At 41.2% G+C, this 17,211-nt stretch overlaps 2 protein-coding genes across 8 annotated transcripts in view; one reads left to right on the forward strand and one right to left on the reverse strand.

Moving 5' to 3' along the window:
* The window catches only part of DOCK4 (dedicator of cytokinesis 4), a 247,191-nt gene extending 234,995 nt beyond the window's left edge, over positions 1-12,196 (reverse strand). For 3 of the 6 annotated variants that reach the window (XM_064655982.1, XM_064655981.1, XM_064655977.1), the window contains exon 1: positions 11,960-12,193. In XM_064655982.1, coding sequence (XP_064512052.1) covers positions 11,960-11,996 — 37 coding nt within the window. In that variant the 5' untranslated portion in view covers positions 11,997-12,193. Of the gene's footprint in view, positions 1-11,959 lie in introns of all 6 variants that reach the window. The other 3 variants (XM_064655978.1, XM_064655976.1, XM_064655979.1) reach the window with 2 other exon arrangements.
* Positions 12,160-17,211, forward strand: part of ZNF277 (zinc finger protein 277) — a 52,637-nt gene continuing 47,585 nt past the window's right edge. The window contains exon 1 of one of the 2 annotated variants that reach the window (XM_064655985.1): positions 12,160-12,413. In XM_064655985.1, coding sequence (XP_064512055.1) covers positions 12,374-12,413 — 40 coding nt within the window. In that variant the 5' untranslated portion in view covers positions 12,160-12,373. Of the gene's footprint in view, positions 12,414-13,782; positions 13,868-17,211 lie in introns of those variants that run through there. The other variant, XM_064655984.1, reaches the window with a different exon arrangement.

Here is a 17,211-nt window from a genome sequence, read left to right on the forward strand (position 1 = left end):
CAGGGAGAAGTGGGGTTTTTTCTTTCCTATATTAAGATATTGAAAAGACAAAGTTTACTTGTTTAAGTTCTGGATGTAGCACTATAACACAGACCTCTCATAAGGATGTTTGAGGTATGGCATCTGTGCCCATTTTATTTTGTTATTTACATATCACTAGATTCCTGTTCTACATTTACCAACTCTTGGGTCTATCACTGTTCTACTTTTTTTCCCAAAAGTTGTGCTCCATTGCAAAATTTGACAAATTTTACATCCACAGAACTGAAATTACACCTTTAAAGTTTTTAGTTTCTAGTTTTGTGATGCTATTTTAGCAGCCTGCTAAGAGTTGACAAAAATCAACCCCAACTTAATGTCCAAAAATGTGTGCTTGGGCAGTTCTGCTTGTTGCATATGAAGACAAAAGTTTGACGTTGCAAAGACAGGTAATTGTTTACTAAGTAGCCTCTGGAACAGCAAAGCACTTACTCCTACTTGCTAGTGCTATTTAGATACAATCCTAATTTGAGCACTTGTAAGAGTTTTGTAATTTAAAACTAACAGTGGGTTCAGAAAACAGAACACACATGAATCCAGACCTAAGAGCTGGATAAGAAGATATACAATTAAACTATCTATTTTAGTTTGTTATTTGTTCCTGCCCCGTGAAAACAGTCATATTCTTGACAGGCCAACTAAATTTCTCATCAGGCTGTAGCTTCCTATTACACCTCATCTAAGGTGCCTGCAGGCACAGCAGAGCCCTGGGGTCCTGCCATGTTCTGTACTCCCAGCTGCACTCTCCCTCACCTCCCCCATGCTGGTACATGTACTTTGGCAAACAACCCAAACCCAGCTAGAGGTGCTGATCCAGTAGAAATCCCTCCCTGCCAAAAAAGTGATTAGTTAACAGCCATATCAGCTCTTCTCAACTGTTCATCACAGAAGCTGTTACAAGGGAGTAGAGGGAAGCACATGGGGCAAGCACCAGAACGGGCCTGGCCCGAACATGGTCATGCTGGTCCCCAGACAATTATACTCTGCTCACCCAAGTTTTCTCACACACATACACTGAAGACAATATGCTATTCTGAGTTTCCTGGATTACTTTAACATATGGTACTGTAGCTGTGCATATTCCTATCCTACACAAAACCCCATAAAAGCTGCTATTTGTAGTCTGCAGAGTGCTTTTGAGTTTTTGCATAAGGCATGTAAACACATAAATAGCATTTTACAGGGGTCATTGAAAAGCCAAACTTACGGCAGTTCTGCAAACAATAAATCCACTTCATATACTAACCAAAAGATCTTAACTTGCCAGTTTAAGAGTCCATTCAACACCAATCAGCTAAATAAGCTTATTCCGGACTTTGCTTCTATAAAAGTAGGCACCTCTGCATCAGTCCTGTCCCTTTCTACTTGCTGAGAAACTATTTTGCTGAGAAACTCAAAAAGAGGCAAAGCACCCTGATAAAGACCTCAGATCTCTACCAGCTGTAAAACCACATTTACATCTCAATTATGATGCTGTTAACTGGCTGCTCAAAAAGAGATCCAGAAGCAACATTTATCAATATAAATCCAAACATATCCTTGTAAGAATCATGATGAAAACCAGTGTAATTTCTGTAATATCACAGCTGCACTTTTCCTATTTACTAGGTTACATTTTTCAGATTAGATTGGGAAAAGAGGGAACCACATAATTTGTGCCTGCTTAATAGACACCTAACCTCTGCACTTTATCTCAGTCATCTTTAAAAACTGGTTTTATTTAATATGCCTATTAAACATAAATTTTTAGAGGCATTGTTATTCAAGCCCCAGCCTATTTGGTAGAATGGAGTCTTTGCAGAAATGAAACAATGAAACACTTTCCTTTGCATGCAAATACATTAAAGCCAAAGATTTTCAGTCTTAAAGGCTTCCTTGGGAATTTTCTGAATGTAAACAAGCAAGACCACACTTACGCTTAGACACAAAAGCAACTGATGCAGTTCAACACTGAACAACAGACAGGTAGCAGCAGCAAGACTGACACCACTCATCCTTCATGCCATCAGGAAGCCAAGGGTTTTCATCAAGGGAACAAGTTTTAAACATTACTTCTTAAAGCACATTGTAATTGCTCAGGTTGAGATAAAGCTACTATTCATATATTAAAAAAAAATAAATTGTATTTTCCAGAAGCCACCACTGACAGCAGCTTAAAAGAAATAACGCGGCAGATCACTATGGAATAAGTGATTTCCATATCACCCTGTCTATGAAACTGGAGATTCCATTATGTCAGATTCCTCTGAATATTGCTTACCATATTTACATCTCCAAACACTATCTCCAAAGATGATTAAACTGTAAAACCAACAGCTGTCTCACATACAAGAACACCACACACTTTCCTGGAAAAACACGTTATTCTGATATTTTACTTATTTCAGCATCTTACTACGCTTTTTCAATTAATCAGTGGAAAGAAAATGTTTAAAGTCTTAGGATAATTAAATCATTGTAAAAAGCATAACTTGTCTGTTGTCTTTTCCACATACAAATCTTTAGTCTTCCAATCCAATTTGCAAAAAGAAAGAACAAAAACACTTTTTAAGTTATTAAATTTAGCTTTCCAGTAATAGAAGCAACTAGAGAATCTGAAACTTGAGATGCTTGCTATTATCACTGACACATTTTACCAAGACTAACATAATGGTAAAATATGTGCAGGCAGATACCTCTATCCTTACTTTGCCTACTTAACCTGGCAAGCAATAGGAATAATCCCATTTGTTCAACACAGCTGAGCACTCAGAACTACATCTGGTCCAATCAAAAAAAGTTGTTAGGTCTTGTTATTCCAAATGGAATGAACTAATATCATTTTGGCTTGAGTTATAATTAGTTAGTCTTTTTTCTTTTCTGCTAGGGGTGGGTGGAGGAAGAGAGGTAATGAACCCTGTACAGAACTAACACGTGCTCTCTTACACTGAAACAGAAGAACAGGGATCTTCTGTTTTCCACCTTAGGATTTCCTCTTTTTTTGTCCTGTTTTACAGACGGAAAAAAAAAGGAAGGAAGCTGGGGGCAGGGGGAGAATGCAGATGAATAGGGAAGAGACAGATCTAAGTGAAGAATGTTTAAGAAGTTTCCACTATTAACCATGAATAACAGAGAAGCTCTGCCAACTGTTGTCCATGAAATTGTTTCAAAAATATGTGCTCAGATTTCTTCTTTATCATAAGTAAGAGGGGAAACAATCTTAACACCAGAAGGAGCACTTCTAAATCCCATGCAAAGACAAACTGTGTATCAAGCTTTGTATCCTCTCTGTACAAACAAGCCTAGTACAAATGTGAAGACAGGAACCATGCAGTCTAGGAAAAGAGGCATATTCCTCCAAGATACAAAATATTACCCAACTTTATTTCTTATCAAAACTACCACTATCACTTACAAAAAAAAAAAATATTTACAACCTGTGGCCACCTCTCTACCACTTAGTTTCAGGCAGTGTACCTCACAGTTTGTACCTAAGGATGGAGTGTTTCTTGTAGTTGTACCTATGGGTTCAGTGGTTCATAATGTTACCTCTGATGACATTTAAGTTACCCAACGCTCTATTTTTCTCCAGAAGATAAAACAGTATACTTAAAACCCAATAGCCATTTTTATACAAGGCTCTTCCTTAGAAAAAAAAAATGTTCTTTATTTTATGGGCAACATTATCTATGGAAGCATGAATGCTTCTTCATATAAATATAACTATTGCAGACATATAGTCTATAACATATCTCCTGCTTGATTAAGGATCAAGTTGTTACCCATTGCTGTTTCTATAATACAATAATGAAATAATACAAATTCTGCAGTCATCTTGCATTTAGCTCAATAAAATGAAGCATCAGAAGTACTGGTGTGTCCTGTCCCAACTCACCCAACATCTCATACGTATTTACCTCACTACACTATACTGGAGAAAAGTTAAAATAAGGCTTTATGGCATAATCATTTCCTTTCTGCACTGTAATCTGTAATTTCAAAGAGTTTCAAAAAAATAAAACATTGTCCTATTATGTGGTAAATGATTTATGATAGTAAAAGAAAATGCCTTGTTCTAAAAGTAACTAAACAGAATTCTGTAATTTCAATTACAGAACAGCCCCTATTGTGCAGTTAGTGCTCACCTCTTATCCATAGCATATATAGATTTCCACTCATTATAACAATGATTCATGAAAATGTACCAGTACACACCTTTTTAGTTAAGAACACATTTTTCATTTCTAAATAAAACTCAGAAATCCTAAGTTCAGTGCAAACAATTATCAAGAAACCCCAAGCAATGGATTTCAAAAGGGCACTGAATTTCTTCTCTACTGTAGAAAGAATTGAACAAGCACATCATTTAGCTACCAACTGTGTAAGACCAGCCACCCCCTACTTCCAGAACCCTGAAAGGACAAAAACACACACTTGAAATTCAGTAACACAGAAAGCAAAACTGAAACAAATTTAAGTTATTCCTCAAAGACCTTATTGTGATTTGTGTTTTTCTACACACAAACTATCAAAACAAAACTCTGTGTACTAGAGACCTGAGTAAACGGACTTTGTTCACTTTCAGTGTTAATAACTTCAGCTGTTACTATTAAAGTAGACAAATAACTGCATACGAATCTGAAAAAATAAATTTATTTGGCTCCTTAACTGGAGGAAGATGAAGGGTGCAGTCAATATCAGCAAGGATTTTTTTCCTTATATTAGCTCCAGATCACACAAGCACTTTTTTTTTTTTGCTTCATCCCACAATAAGACTGTTGTGTTTTTAATACTGCAAAACTGATTAGATTTTATCCTATTTTCTTACTCAGAACAACAAAAACCAGCAAGCACAATGTGTGACAGATTGCAAAGTCCAAGCTTCTTTCTTTGTCCCTATAGCACAGGTGACTTTCAGAGCTGCACTGTTTGCAGCTCTCCTATTCACCCCTGAGCATCTGGAACTGTGATCAGCATTATTTTATAACTAAACATTTCAGGTGTCCAAAAATGCAAAGTTGACAAGTTATCATACCATCTTTAAACTACATAACTGGGAACATAAATTCTGAGTAACTAGAAGCATGCATTATGAAGAGAAACTGCAAGTAGCTATCACTTCAGTCTCTTGTCATTGTAAAGATCTGAAAAATACAATCCTTTAAACATGCAAACTAATGGCAAATCATTGTGGCATCCAAGCATCTTTGGTTGCTGATCATGTGCTGTTTTTCTTAACAAGCTCTGCTTCTGCTGGCAAGTACAGTTTCTAAACTGCATCTCTCAAAGCTGTCAGACAAGGTGTTTCCAACAGGCGTATGTGAAAAAGGAAATTTGGGAGTCAGCGTGGCTGACAAACAGGAATAAATAATATCGAAGAGAGGTGCCATTCACTAAGGTCACATAAGCAGAAATCTTCAGCTGACAAACACAGGATGGGAGAACGACTGTCTAGACAACCGTATTCTAGAAAATGATCTGAAGGATTGATTAGCAGTTCCCAACTTAGCACGAGTCAATGCAATGCTATTGCAAAAGGAACAAACATCACACAAAGAATGTCAAGTAGACAAGACGCATTGCCACATGGTAAGATTCTCCTGCTTTACGTGATAAAGCTTTCCTGTCCAGTTTTGAACATAGGCCAACTGATCAAAAACAAGAACATATCATCTACAAGGAAAGGATGAAATAACTGGAGCTATTTCATACAAGGAAAAGGAGACAGTCTTGGCAAGTCTTCATATACACATAATGATATATGCAAGAGGAAAACTACTCCAGTGCTAAACACTTATAGTAGTGAGATTGCTAAGCACTGACTACAGAAGTTGCAGATATTCTGTTATCAGCATTTTAAAAAACATGTTGGCAAATATCCTTCTGAAGTAAGAGCTAAAGTTGACTTGGCCTTGAGAAACCAGTACAGATTAAATCTCTCAAAAGCCTTTCTAAACATTTTTCTATATTTCTACTGATCATCTTCAGGAAAAAAAAAAATCAACCCTTGATATTATATAATGTTAGAGACATTTTAGACACATTAAATGCATGTGACTAATAAATAACCTGGAGGGTGATGTTCCTTTTTAGTCACCTGGCTTCCAAATCACTGGGAAGGGGACAGTAGTCACCTCAAAGGCATTCTGCCCAGCTCCTCACAAACAGACAGATAGCAAGAAAATTAAGAGAAGCAAAAGAAAAGGTTACTCAATGATCTATATAGTTACATGCAAAAAAAATCTCACATTAACAAAAGAAATTCCAGACTGAGAATGAAGCAAAACCTTCCCATTTCAACCCTTCTGTGCAGAACCACAAAGACAGGCTTGAAGGGACTTTGAGGGGTTATCTAGTTTGTTCCTCTATACCTTCAAAGAGCCAACTAGAAATCCAGTAGCGGGAAAAAACAAAAACAAAAAACCACACAACATCCACGCACAACACTAAAAGTCTCTCAAAACTGAAGAAATGAAGTAACACATCTCCCAGGGGTGCGAACTTTGAGCTGAAAGTGCCTTGTCTCAGTTGCTGAATACATTCAACTGTCACAAATGATCCAAGCAGTCAAAATGCTCTCTTCCAGATTTTCCCAGATCCCAAGACTCAAATTACAGAGAACTTTATAGACCAAAACCTACACAGTGAATAACACTCAGAAATGAACTGGAAACTATGGAACATCATAGACAACATTGAACCAGCCTGTAAACATGAAACTATATTTTATTCTGTAGTTTCCTTCCTGGGGTGCAGGTTAGGGAAGCAAAGAGATGAGTCAATGGCAGACACTCTTGCAGCAGTGTAAAAAGTTGCTGACATCTGCATGGTAGGAGTCAAATAACCAATTATAGCTTCCTTGACAGAGAAGTTAGTGACTCCATCACATGCTGCCTGAGCTCCCAGAAGCAGCCACAGATGACATTAGCCTATGTTAGATAACAAAAAATGTGTTCTCACTGCAGAAAGGAAGAATGCTTTCTCACCTTCACACCTTATGTCATTTAATTCACCATTGCTCCATCACCTTTTGGATAAATCCAGTCCAGCTAGTAGCCTCACAAGCCAATACTGAGAATGGTGGTAAAAAACCCTCAATACAGTGTAAGAGGAAGAAAAACAGTGTCATCAGTATACTGCTAACCATGAAATAACATCAGCCTTTGAAATCTTCCCCAGGTAAGTAGTGAATGGGGAAAATGAGATCTCTGAAGGGCATTGTATAAGGTGTTAATGAGCCAGGCAACTCTAAGCTGTCCTTAGGAGATGAAGACACTCAAAATATCACATATCTGTACTGAAAACTTCAGATTTTTGGAGGCAGCTGTTTAAAAACCACTTTAAAATCTTGATTTAGTCTTCTTTTAAGAAAATTTCACCATTTTAACAACACTTGTTTAGCTTAAGACTAGTCTTACAACCAAAAATTACTTAAAAATCTCAAACTTAATATTCTGTTTTCCAACAGAAGATAGTCAGTGATTTTTTTTTTGTCAAAAAGCTGTGAGTTGAGATCATGCCATTTTTGAAAGATATTGAAACTTACTGCTTATATAAAAGACTAGAAAAATATCATCTTTAATTGACTGACATCCTAAATCGATATAAAAGCCTCCATGACAAACACATCATGTGTCAAAAATGCTCCTATAGAAAGTGTGTGGGTCTTTGCTACCTCAGATAGCTAAAACTCAGGGAGTATTTCATAACATGAGAATGGACTCCCCAGTGAGGCAAAGGGAGCATTGGTCTACTGCCAACCTCACTCTTGTGCCCCATGGTACTTCACCTTCACCTGCTTCCAGGTGACCAGCCCCACAAACAGTTACAAGCTATAAATAGAAAGCAAACATTACCCTCCAACTGTCCTTTATCCAAAGGAACGCACAAATACCTTACGTTTTGTCTTGTCTCACCTCTAAACAGTTATTTAGATAGCTTGACAGAAGTTCTGGTATAGCTCATTAGTATTGACATTTAGTCTAAGACAAAAATACAAAGTGAATTCCACATAGAAGTGTGCAGCAAGATTAATGTAGGAGAATAGAGGAAATAAGGCTTGATTGAAGGCTTCATTTTTACTGTTTGGAGAGGCACACAAGAAAGGCTGACGAAGTGTTTGTGTTAAACAAAACACATTATATTAGAAGTCTAGCATGTTATTGACAGAGAGATACTGTTGAGCTAAACAAACCAAGTTCATTTACAGTAAAATTAGTTTGCAATGAAAAAAAGTATTGCAGCATGAAGATAAGGATATGTTAGCTATCTTTCAACAGGACTGCTAGAAAGAGTAGTCTGGCTGCAACTCAGAACAGGACACAACCCCCAATTGATTCGGCTTCTGTCTATGTGCAAGTCAATACTGCTCTTGTGATCAACTAATACACCCTCGTCTTTTTCTTCCTATAAACCTCAGCTTACAGCACAAATTCATTTGGTCCTCACACTACTCCATCTATAAACTAGGAGACAGCCAAACTTCATGCCCCCCTTAGGCACATTTATGTGTGTTAACCACACTAAAAATATCAAGCACTATTTAAACTTGTCTGAGTTAAACCAGTGTATTTTGCTGTACAGATGACTTCAGCATCTGGAATACCATTCTGCTTATCAATTAGATGATGCACTCAGTAACTGCTTTTTAATTCATCTCCTTAATTTATCTTTGCACCCTAATCCAAAAAATGCCTTCCAGAGAAATGCTTTGTGCTCAGGAAAAAAGGGTGAATCACCCACATTCCAGAAAACATAACTGCATCCATACAGATTCAGGTAAATCAAAGAAATCAGATTATATGGTAGTATGAAGAACTGGTGAGACAAAAAGAAAAAGAGATTGCCTGAATATAGAGTCAAAGCAGTATTATGTAGTCCTGTGATTTATTTATTACAGATAAAAGTTACCACTTTGCACCAAACAGTAATAGTCACTTCTACACTTATCAGTTTGCTGTCTGCAGAGCATCCCAAGCTATGCAGTCTTAAATGACTCATTTTGGAGGTTTTTTTCCAACCTGAATGAATCTGTGATTCTCTTAGGTTCTTAATCACATAGATCAGCATACAGTATTTATGTAAGTCAACTCCATTTGACATCTACCAGATTTAAATACCATTAACAGCAAAAAATAATCTTACCTCTCCTACCCTTTCATCAGCATACTTCATGCTAAGTACTCCACATAACTGATCATTGGATCCTTTACACAATGCCATCACTAGTTTGATACAACAGCTGAAGGTATGATTCAAAACGTGGAATTTCAAAGTGAAATATAGAAGTTTAACCTTCTGTTCTGAAAATACAAATATCAAAACCCAGACAAAGCAAACTTTCTCAGAACCAAAAATATTCCAGTGCTTATTTCACCTTTAGCATCCTGAGGGATAATACAACATAACTGACAAAAGCTATAGCCTTAGAAACAAAAACACATAACTGTACTACATAACACATACTACTGTAGTATAAAAGGTGTCATGTAAGTGTAATAATGTTCTCCTTATAGCAGCATGAATGTCTACCATGACCTCAGAGTTAAGCAACCTGCTCAGAAAAAATCAGTTAGATATTACCAGTGACTAGCAGGCAGAAGTTTAAAAATTTGAAGAAGACAAGATTGTAACTCATTATCCCTCGAAGTGGCGCAGACTGACTGATTCCAAGTCAGCAACAGCCACCTGGTTACCAGTAACCCTTCAGTGTAACCAGGTGGCTGTTGACTGGTTATTCATCCACTTTGGCATGTCACAGGAGAAATGTGTGGTACACAGCATGTGCTGCAAAATTCAGACTAAAAATGCAGATGAGGTCTGATTTTGATGCAAGCCCTGAGCTCTTTATACAAAGGATATGTATGCTCAGTACAACTAATCGGGACACTCAAAGGGGTTTTCTAATGCAACCATTTAACACATCAGTATTAAAATAGTTGTTTAGAAACATAATAATCCCATCAGTAAAAAAGAATATCCATAAGCTGGTCTGTGGTGCAAAACACAAGTTTGATTTATGAGTCACTTCACGTAAAGTTTAAAAAGCTATATAGCAAGATATGACCTTTTCTCCTGCCTCCCTGATCACAGCTATACAGTACAATAGCTTATACGGTGATTGGGTGTGAAGATTTTGCAGATAGCACTCATCATGCAGGTGAGTGAGCATAAAAACACAGCATAAAAAGCTGTCCAAGAAAAAAATTAAATTACTTGAGGTTAGTATTTCAATATTTTGCAGTGATCATATGAACTAAAATATCACTCCCATCCTAGGAGTACAGAGGACCCAAACTGAATAGAGGCTTTTTGTTACCATCTTGAATAGCCTTTGGAAGCCAAATCACAGAAAATCATGGAATGAATTTAAATAAGAATAAGCATATTTTTTGTGACTATATTATATTTACACAAAGAGGATCTTTGTGGTGGACTACATTTTCTGGTTGAGCCAAAGGAACCTCACTATTGAGAAATTGCAACTGTATCTCTTTATCAGGAGCAAGATTTCAATGACACCAGCCCTGGTAAGATAAGGCAGAGCTGGAGAGTGATTCACCTGTAATTACCTGAAAACAGTTACTAAACATAGAAAAGCTTCTTTAGGGGACATCACTTAATTATTTAGCAAGGAGGAAGTAGTTATTCAAATAGGGGGAACAGTTTTTGGCTCCTTGTTTTCAGTATTAGGAAAGATGCTCCATACTGATTTTTAGCTAATAAATCAAAGGGGGAAATGCTTCAGTTGTGAAATAGCATACTGTGCTCAAAAATAAAAATGAACAACAAATAGATGGAGAGGAGGGCTGCAGCTTGAAATACTTGACTGCTAAGATCCAGCATGCCATTCTCAGGGAGTCCCGGAGTGGTTTTTAAGCCTCTTGCCCATCCTCGTAAAGAAAGGCGGGTGGCAGGACTAATCAATATCTTGCAACCCATCTGTGACCTGGCAAATAAAGAATTCAAGAAAATAAGGATCATCATACATCGATGATCCCTATAATTTAGCGTTCGGAGGACAGCAACATCTGGTCTCAGCTCCAGATGGGACGAAGCGGCCCCGCGCTGAAGGCTGGACGCAGCGCTGCTACACACACACACACACACACACAAAGGAGGGCTCTGCGCTCCTCCCGCTTTTCTCCAATATGAACAACTCCGCGTTCAAACGCGACGTAAACACACGGAGAGCTGCCTACTAGGCTGGCAGGTCTGTACAACAGTTCAGCTACACCCGTGTCAGAGGGGGCTATTGTCCGGGACGAGCCGCCAGCGCTCATCGGGTGTTGCCGGCTTTAATAGGAGGTGCCAAGAAAAATAAAATCACCGTAAGTCTCTCCGACCACTTCCCAAGTCAAACCCGCGGGCTTCAGAGCCCTGCAGCGGGCAGAGGGGAACAACCAGGCGAGGAAGCGCGACTCCCATAAGCGACACTTTGTCTGATTTCCACTGAAGCAGCGACAAAACCCCCGACGCGCGAACAATGCCCGCGGCCCCGCTCCTGTTCCTCCCCGGGCCGCCACCGGACACCGTCTCCAGTCGGGTCGCCGCTCCCAGCGATATGTTTTAAGGCTGCTTTGTTTCCTATGGAACGCCAGCCTTTCCACCCAGCACCGGCGGAGACAGCCGAGTGCCCGCCTCGGAGACGAGGAACCGGCCCCTGCCCCATCCCCTGGCAGCGGCGGGAGACGCCGGAGCCGCGACTCGGGCATTGGCCGTCCTTTGTTGCGCCCCCGGGGAAGGGGCCGCTCCCCCCGCCCAGCGACGGGACCTCCGACCCCCATCGCAACCACTCACAGGCACGGGGCGCTGCCCTCGCTCCGGCGGGGGACGGCAGCAGCCCCCCGCGGGGTGAGCCCGCTCCGCCCGGGATGCGCTCCCCGCCGGCAGCGCTGCTCCTCGCCCCGGCGCTGCCCCGCTCGCCCTCTCTCTCACTCACCCACGCCGTACTTCTCGTGCTCCGTGGGTATCCACATGCTCGCGGCGTGCGAGCGACCGTCCCCCCGCCAGCCCCTTCGCTGGGAGCGGCGGTGGCCGGCAAGCGCGTCCGCTCCCGGCTGCTCCCGCCGCGCTCAGCCGCGGCTACCCGGCCCCAGCGGCGAAAGCATTGTTCGGGCGGGCGGACTGACTGAGGCGCGCTCGCCGCCAGCCACTTATATTCCCCGTCCCGCTGCACGCCGGGGAACGTAGTGCCTCAGCACGGCCGCGCCCCTCGCCGCCCGCGGCCGAAGGAGAGACTACGAGCCCCGTCTGGCCCCGCGCTCCCCGGCGGGGCGGAGCGGGGCGGAGCGGGGCGGAGCGCGGCTCCCGGGGCCGCCTCACGCCGGGACGGGCGGGGCGGTGCGGCGGCGGAATGGCAGCGTGCCGGGGGGGAGCGGGGCCGGCGCGGGGAGGTGAGTGCGCTGCGGGAGGCGGGAGGCGGCCCGCTCCGCTCCCCCGACCTCTCCGCGGCTCCGCGGTCCCGGCTCGCAGGGTGGGAGGGGGCTGACGCCCGCGCCCGGGGATGCGGAGCGGCGGACACGTGTGGGGCAGCCGGGAGCGCCGGGGCCCGGCGCGATGCGGGCTCGCCTGATCGCCCGTCGGAGCGGGATTCCGGGTGCGCCCGCTGGTTACAGGGACGTGACTCCTTCTTCTGGTCCTGCTAGTGCCAGTTCTTCCCGTAGCGCAGCCCCGCGTTTGGCACGCGGAGCTGTGGGGAGAGGGAGAGTTTCCAACAGAGAGTCGAGCTGGAGATGGAGTTGGTGCCGGCAGTGTGCCAGGGCGGTGGGACGTGGAGCTGATGCTCTGGGGGGCTTTTTGACTTCTCACATAAATCCGTTTGTCAGCACAAACATACACAGAGATAAAGCAAAGCAGGTGGTGCACAGCGAGGAGCACAAATGGACTGTGGGGGATGGCTGCAGGGATAAGCCAGGCATCGTAAGCAGCAAGAACAGCAGGGTTTGCATCCCAGTTGAGAAGCCTGTATGTCTGTGGCCTTCTAGAAGCAGCTAGAGCTCATAATACAGAAATTGCAACAAATCCTCAGGCTGAACTGGTCCTTGTGAGAGAAACCTGGGTGTTATGAGGCAGGAGGAAGAGCCTGGGTTACATCTTCTGGTCCTGTGGGAAGGCACAGGCAGAAAAAAGGGGGAAAACTGCAGTGATAGGATGCTGCTCTGCAGGCCTTACCAGGTACAAGTTGTCTCTAAGATGACTATGTCTGATTTTTAAAAAGTGTTCTCCAATCAAATCGTGACTCTGAAGCGGTATAGAGATCTTATGGGATGATTCGGTTTGATCTGAACGAAAAAATAGTTTAATGTTTTTATATTTAAGAGAAGAAAATGGCTTGGGTTTGGTTTTTTTTTTTCAGTTCAGGTTGGCTTTTAACCCCTACTGTCATGTTGCATTTTTAAGTCACTAATAGTGTGAAGGACACAACAAAAAGAAGTCATGTGTATGCAGGCAGTTTCAAACCTTTAGTGTGCATTTCTACCATGCTTGGCTCTTCTGGTTGTCAAACTTTGATAATTAGTGGTCTTTTAAGTTACATTTGTATTGTTTGTCTAGCATCTACCCTTCTTCTGTACGTGAAAGTAGTATATCTATATTTATGCTAATAGTTAAAGCAGTATTCTTACTTTATTTCTGTGTTGCAGTGATTTGGCATGAGCCTCTCGTACCATGAAAAGCCAGACTCTTCTAGAGCCCTTCTAGCCTGGTGTAATTGCACCCCGAGGCAAAGCTATGCTGTTTTAACTGTTGAAAAGGACATGAGCTTTTGTCTGTGCAAGTCTTCTGTGTGAAACCATATATAGGTCTGTGGACTATTAGAGGTGATGAGATTACCCTGAGGTTTTTCCAGGTAACTCTTGTAAAGATATTGGTACCAGTCCAAAAAAAAAGTTTGTTCCATGGGAATTCATATGCCTATGCTGTTTTCCTGTTACTGAGCACGAACACTTATTGAAGGGATTAGTGAACTTTAAGTGGTTTTGCTCCGCAGCTCACTTTACATCCCGTGACAAATTGTTTGGAGTCTCTAGGTGATGAAATGACTAAAAGTCACTATTGAAAATCAAAATAATAGGTGCCAGGCTAAATTAACTTTCAAATCAGCCTATAAACTTCCATTTACATCCAGGCTCTCCCTGTCTCCGGAAGACAGATCTGCCAACATGCTGGCTGGGAGTCATAAAATTCTGCCCCAGCCTTGTAACTGCTGTCTGTCATGTTAACCATGACAGACTTCAGCATAAACAGTCTTCCCTTGGACAGAGACAAGACTACGCTATAGCTGAAATAGCCTTTTCAGAATTATTGATTTGGAGCAGAGCCTCTTCGGGTCAACAGATCTTAGAGTATGAATCACATTATCTGTGGGCAAAGAAGTACCTTACCCATAATATTTATCGTTTCCCTGCTCTGAACAAAATCCTTATTCATTCAGAGGTTTCGGTTCTACAAAGCTGTTCCTTCTGGCAACATCTTGTACTTCTAGGTACACCTGAAAGGGTGGAGGCAGAATATAGGAAAATTAAATAACATATTTTTTCCTGTCTTGCTGTTACCTATTTACAGGAAAGCCTGTGCTTTTATATTCTAATCCAGGACTGTGTGGCTTTCTAGTTAGTTCCCTCCAGCAGCCTTCACCAAGTGGCTTTTAATAAACATATCACTGTCCACAGTACAATTTGTTCAGACTACATTAATTATGCTACATATCAACACTTCCTACAGCATCTGCCAATGGATTTTAAAATTAGTTTTTTTCTGGAATTGTGTCTTTGATTGTTTCATCATCAGTCTGACAGTTACAGTTTTCTACTCAAGGTCTTTATGTGCTTTTGAATGCATGCTACTGGGGGGTACCATGCCAGAGCACAGCATGTTATTCTTATTCCTGCCATGTCTTGTGTCCCATTTTTAAGAATATTCCATTTAGTGTGGAAAACTAAAGTTTGGTTGGTCTTGTACATGTCTACCTTTTTTCATTGCTACCTAGAGGATACTTTAGTGAGAATTGTTTCATTCTTGATAGAACCACCACTTCTTTTGCTCAACTCTGAAGTCCTGTTAAGGATGCTTTGAGAGCTTGTCTCACATATCCCACAGTCATAGATCCCTCAAATACTAGCAGAATCTCCTAGTTCATTAGCTGGACTTCCTTGGTGGGCATCAACTCTGTCCATGGCTAGACCCCAGGCCCCTTGCCTATCCCCTGACTCAGACCTTGCATCTTTATAGATACAGGTCTCCTTCTACTCACTGGCTACTCCAGTTTGTACCTTGCTAGCAAATTACACATGTACACACATGCATACAGCGTTAAAGTTCACTAGGAAAACAATAGATACACCATGATTCCTCCAGTTGCTAGTTCCTGGACCTGCAGGTCTTGGAAGTTGCAGTATTTTTGCGGTTGCTGGCACTTAGACCTTGCAGCAGTATCACACATAGGACAGAGGGTGAATTATACAAAAAAGTAGTTAAGAAAAGGATTTAATAAGAAGGAAATTATGTGATCCAAGTGCAGGGTGTGATCAGAGAAGCATACCCACCAGCAGTCTGTTTAAATGCAACTTACCCATTTTTTATTCCCCCCACTCCCTGCCTCCATTATCTGATGTTTGTTTCACCCCATCCTTCCCTTTCTCTGCCTTTGTCCCCTCTTCTAAATTTCCTATAAATGATACAAAATCCCACAAATGCCTTTTGATATTCCATCCACAAACACGCTCAGAAATACCATTATACATATGATAACCACACATTTCCCCTTTCTTATCAATGACAAAATTCATATTGAACCTGTTCAAGGCTGTGTGTAGTTTCTTTAATGGCATTAGTTCCTGTAGTGACCAAAGACAACTTATTCTCCCTGTTATCACCTACTCATTAATGTTTATTTTTGTGTAATCTACCACTTTTCTTGGGTTTTGTTGTTTATTTTATACTGAATAGTCTTTAACCAAATTAAGTAGTGAACCAGCTGCCTTCCCATCCCACCCTTCCTTATACTACTCCTCCTACTCAGATATTACTGAGTGCATTACCTGTTTCCTCTCCAAGTAACCACAGCAGGCATGGTTGTGAATGGAGAGCTGCTGGCTGCTCATTGAAAACCCCAGCAAGGTGATACAGCAGCCATTGCCCCCAGCATACAGCTGCCTCTTCTCATCTGTTTGTTCACAAGAGTTCCTCACATATTAGTTCTGCCTGTTTCTGTTTCATGGTTTTAGAGGCTGGTATTCTGCTTAATACCTTCCTTAACCCCCCCACCAGTTCCAAATGATCACACACATAGTTGCATCCTCAGTTGTTACCCCACAGGGCACTTTCAAGCATCTAGAGTACCACTGGTGATCTGTTTCTCAGGTTAAATCTTTGTGTGCAATAAAGGATTTCAAGACCTGAAGCTTCTACTATACCACAGACTTTGGAGAGAGAGAGAGAGAGAAGAGATTCCTTTTACCAGTAGGCATTATAAACTCTGTAGAGGGTCTTGGTTTGATGCAGATTAGTCTTTGTGAACTGAACAATTAGCAATTACACCTGGAGGACGGGTTCACTAATTAATTCTGGAAGTGCAATGCAGTTTATTTTAATATGATTACAAGAATGGATCTCCTAAAGTAGTATTATTTTAAAATGTTTTAAGAGCCTTTGTTGTGATTTTTAATTAAAAATGCAATCTCAGCTTTTACCTGATAAGCAAATGTGTCTTGCGGAGGACTGGAAATTACTAAGTTATTGTCGGTAAAATCACCTTTTATGTGCTTCTCTGTTTGAAAAGTAAAAGGGCAAAATTCTTTCATGTAATTGTTGCAATAATATTTTAGTGTTTTTAGCCTTAACAGCACATTTCTTTAAAAACTGGTGATGAGACAATATACAAGTAAAACTAAATATTTCATTAAATGGGTAGTAATGGATTAATAAAGTAAGTGAGGGATTGTATTGCTTGGTAATACAGATCTGAGCTGCCTGTGATCCTGCCATAATTTTACAAATAATTTTGTTGCAAATATGCACTGTATTTTATCTGAAGACAAAGGGATGTCCCCGCACCTCGACATGAATACAATAACTCCTGTTAGCACAAGGCATAGGATATGTTGTATTCTCCAAAAGTATGCAATAAAAACTTGCTGTTTGGTTTTCTCTGAATTCAGAAAACTTTCATAGCTTAAAAGCAAAGATGGATGG

This window comes from Pseudopipra pipra, chromosome 5 (genome assembly GCF_036250125.1).
Source record: "Pseudopipra pipra isolate bDixPip1 chromosome 5, bDixPip1.hap1, whole genome shotgun sequence".
Classification (NCBI taxonomy): domain Eukaryota; kingdom Metazoa; phylum Chordata; class Aves; order Passeriformes; family Pipridae; genus Pseudopipra; species Pseudopipra pipra.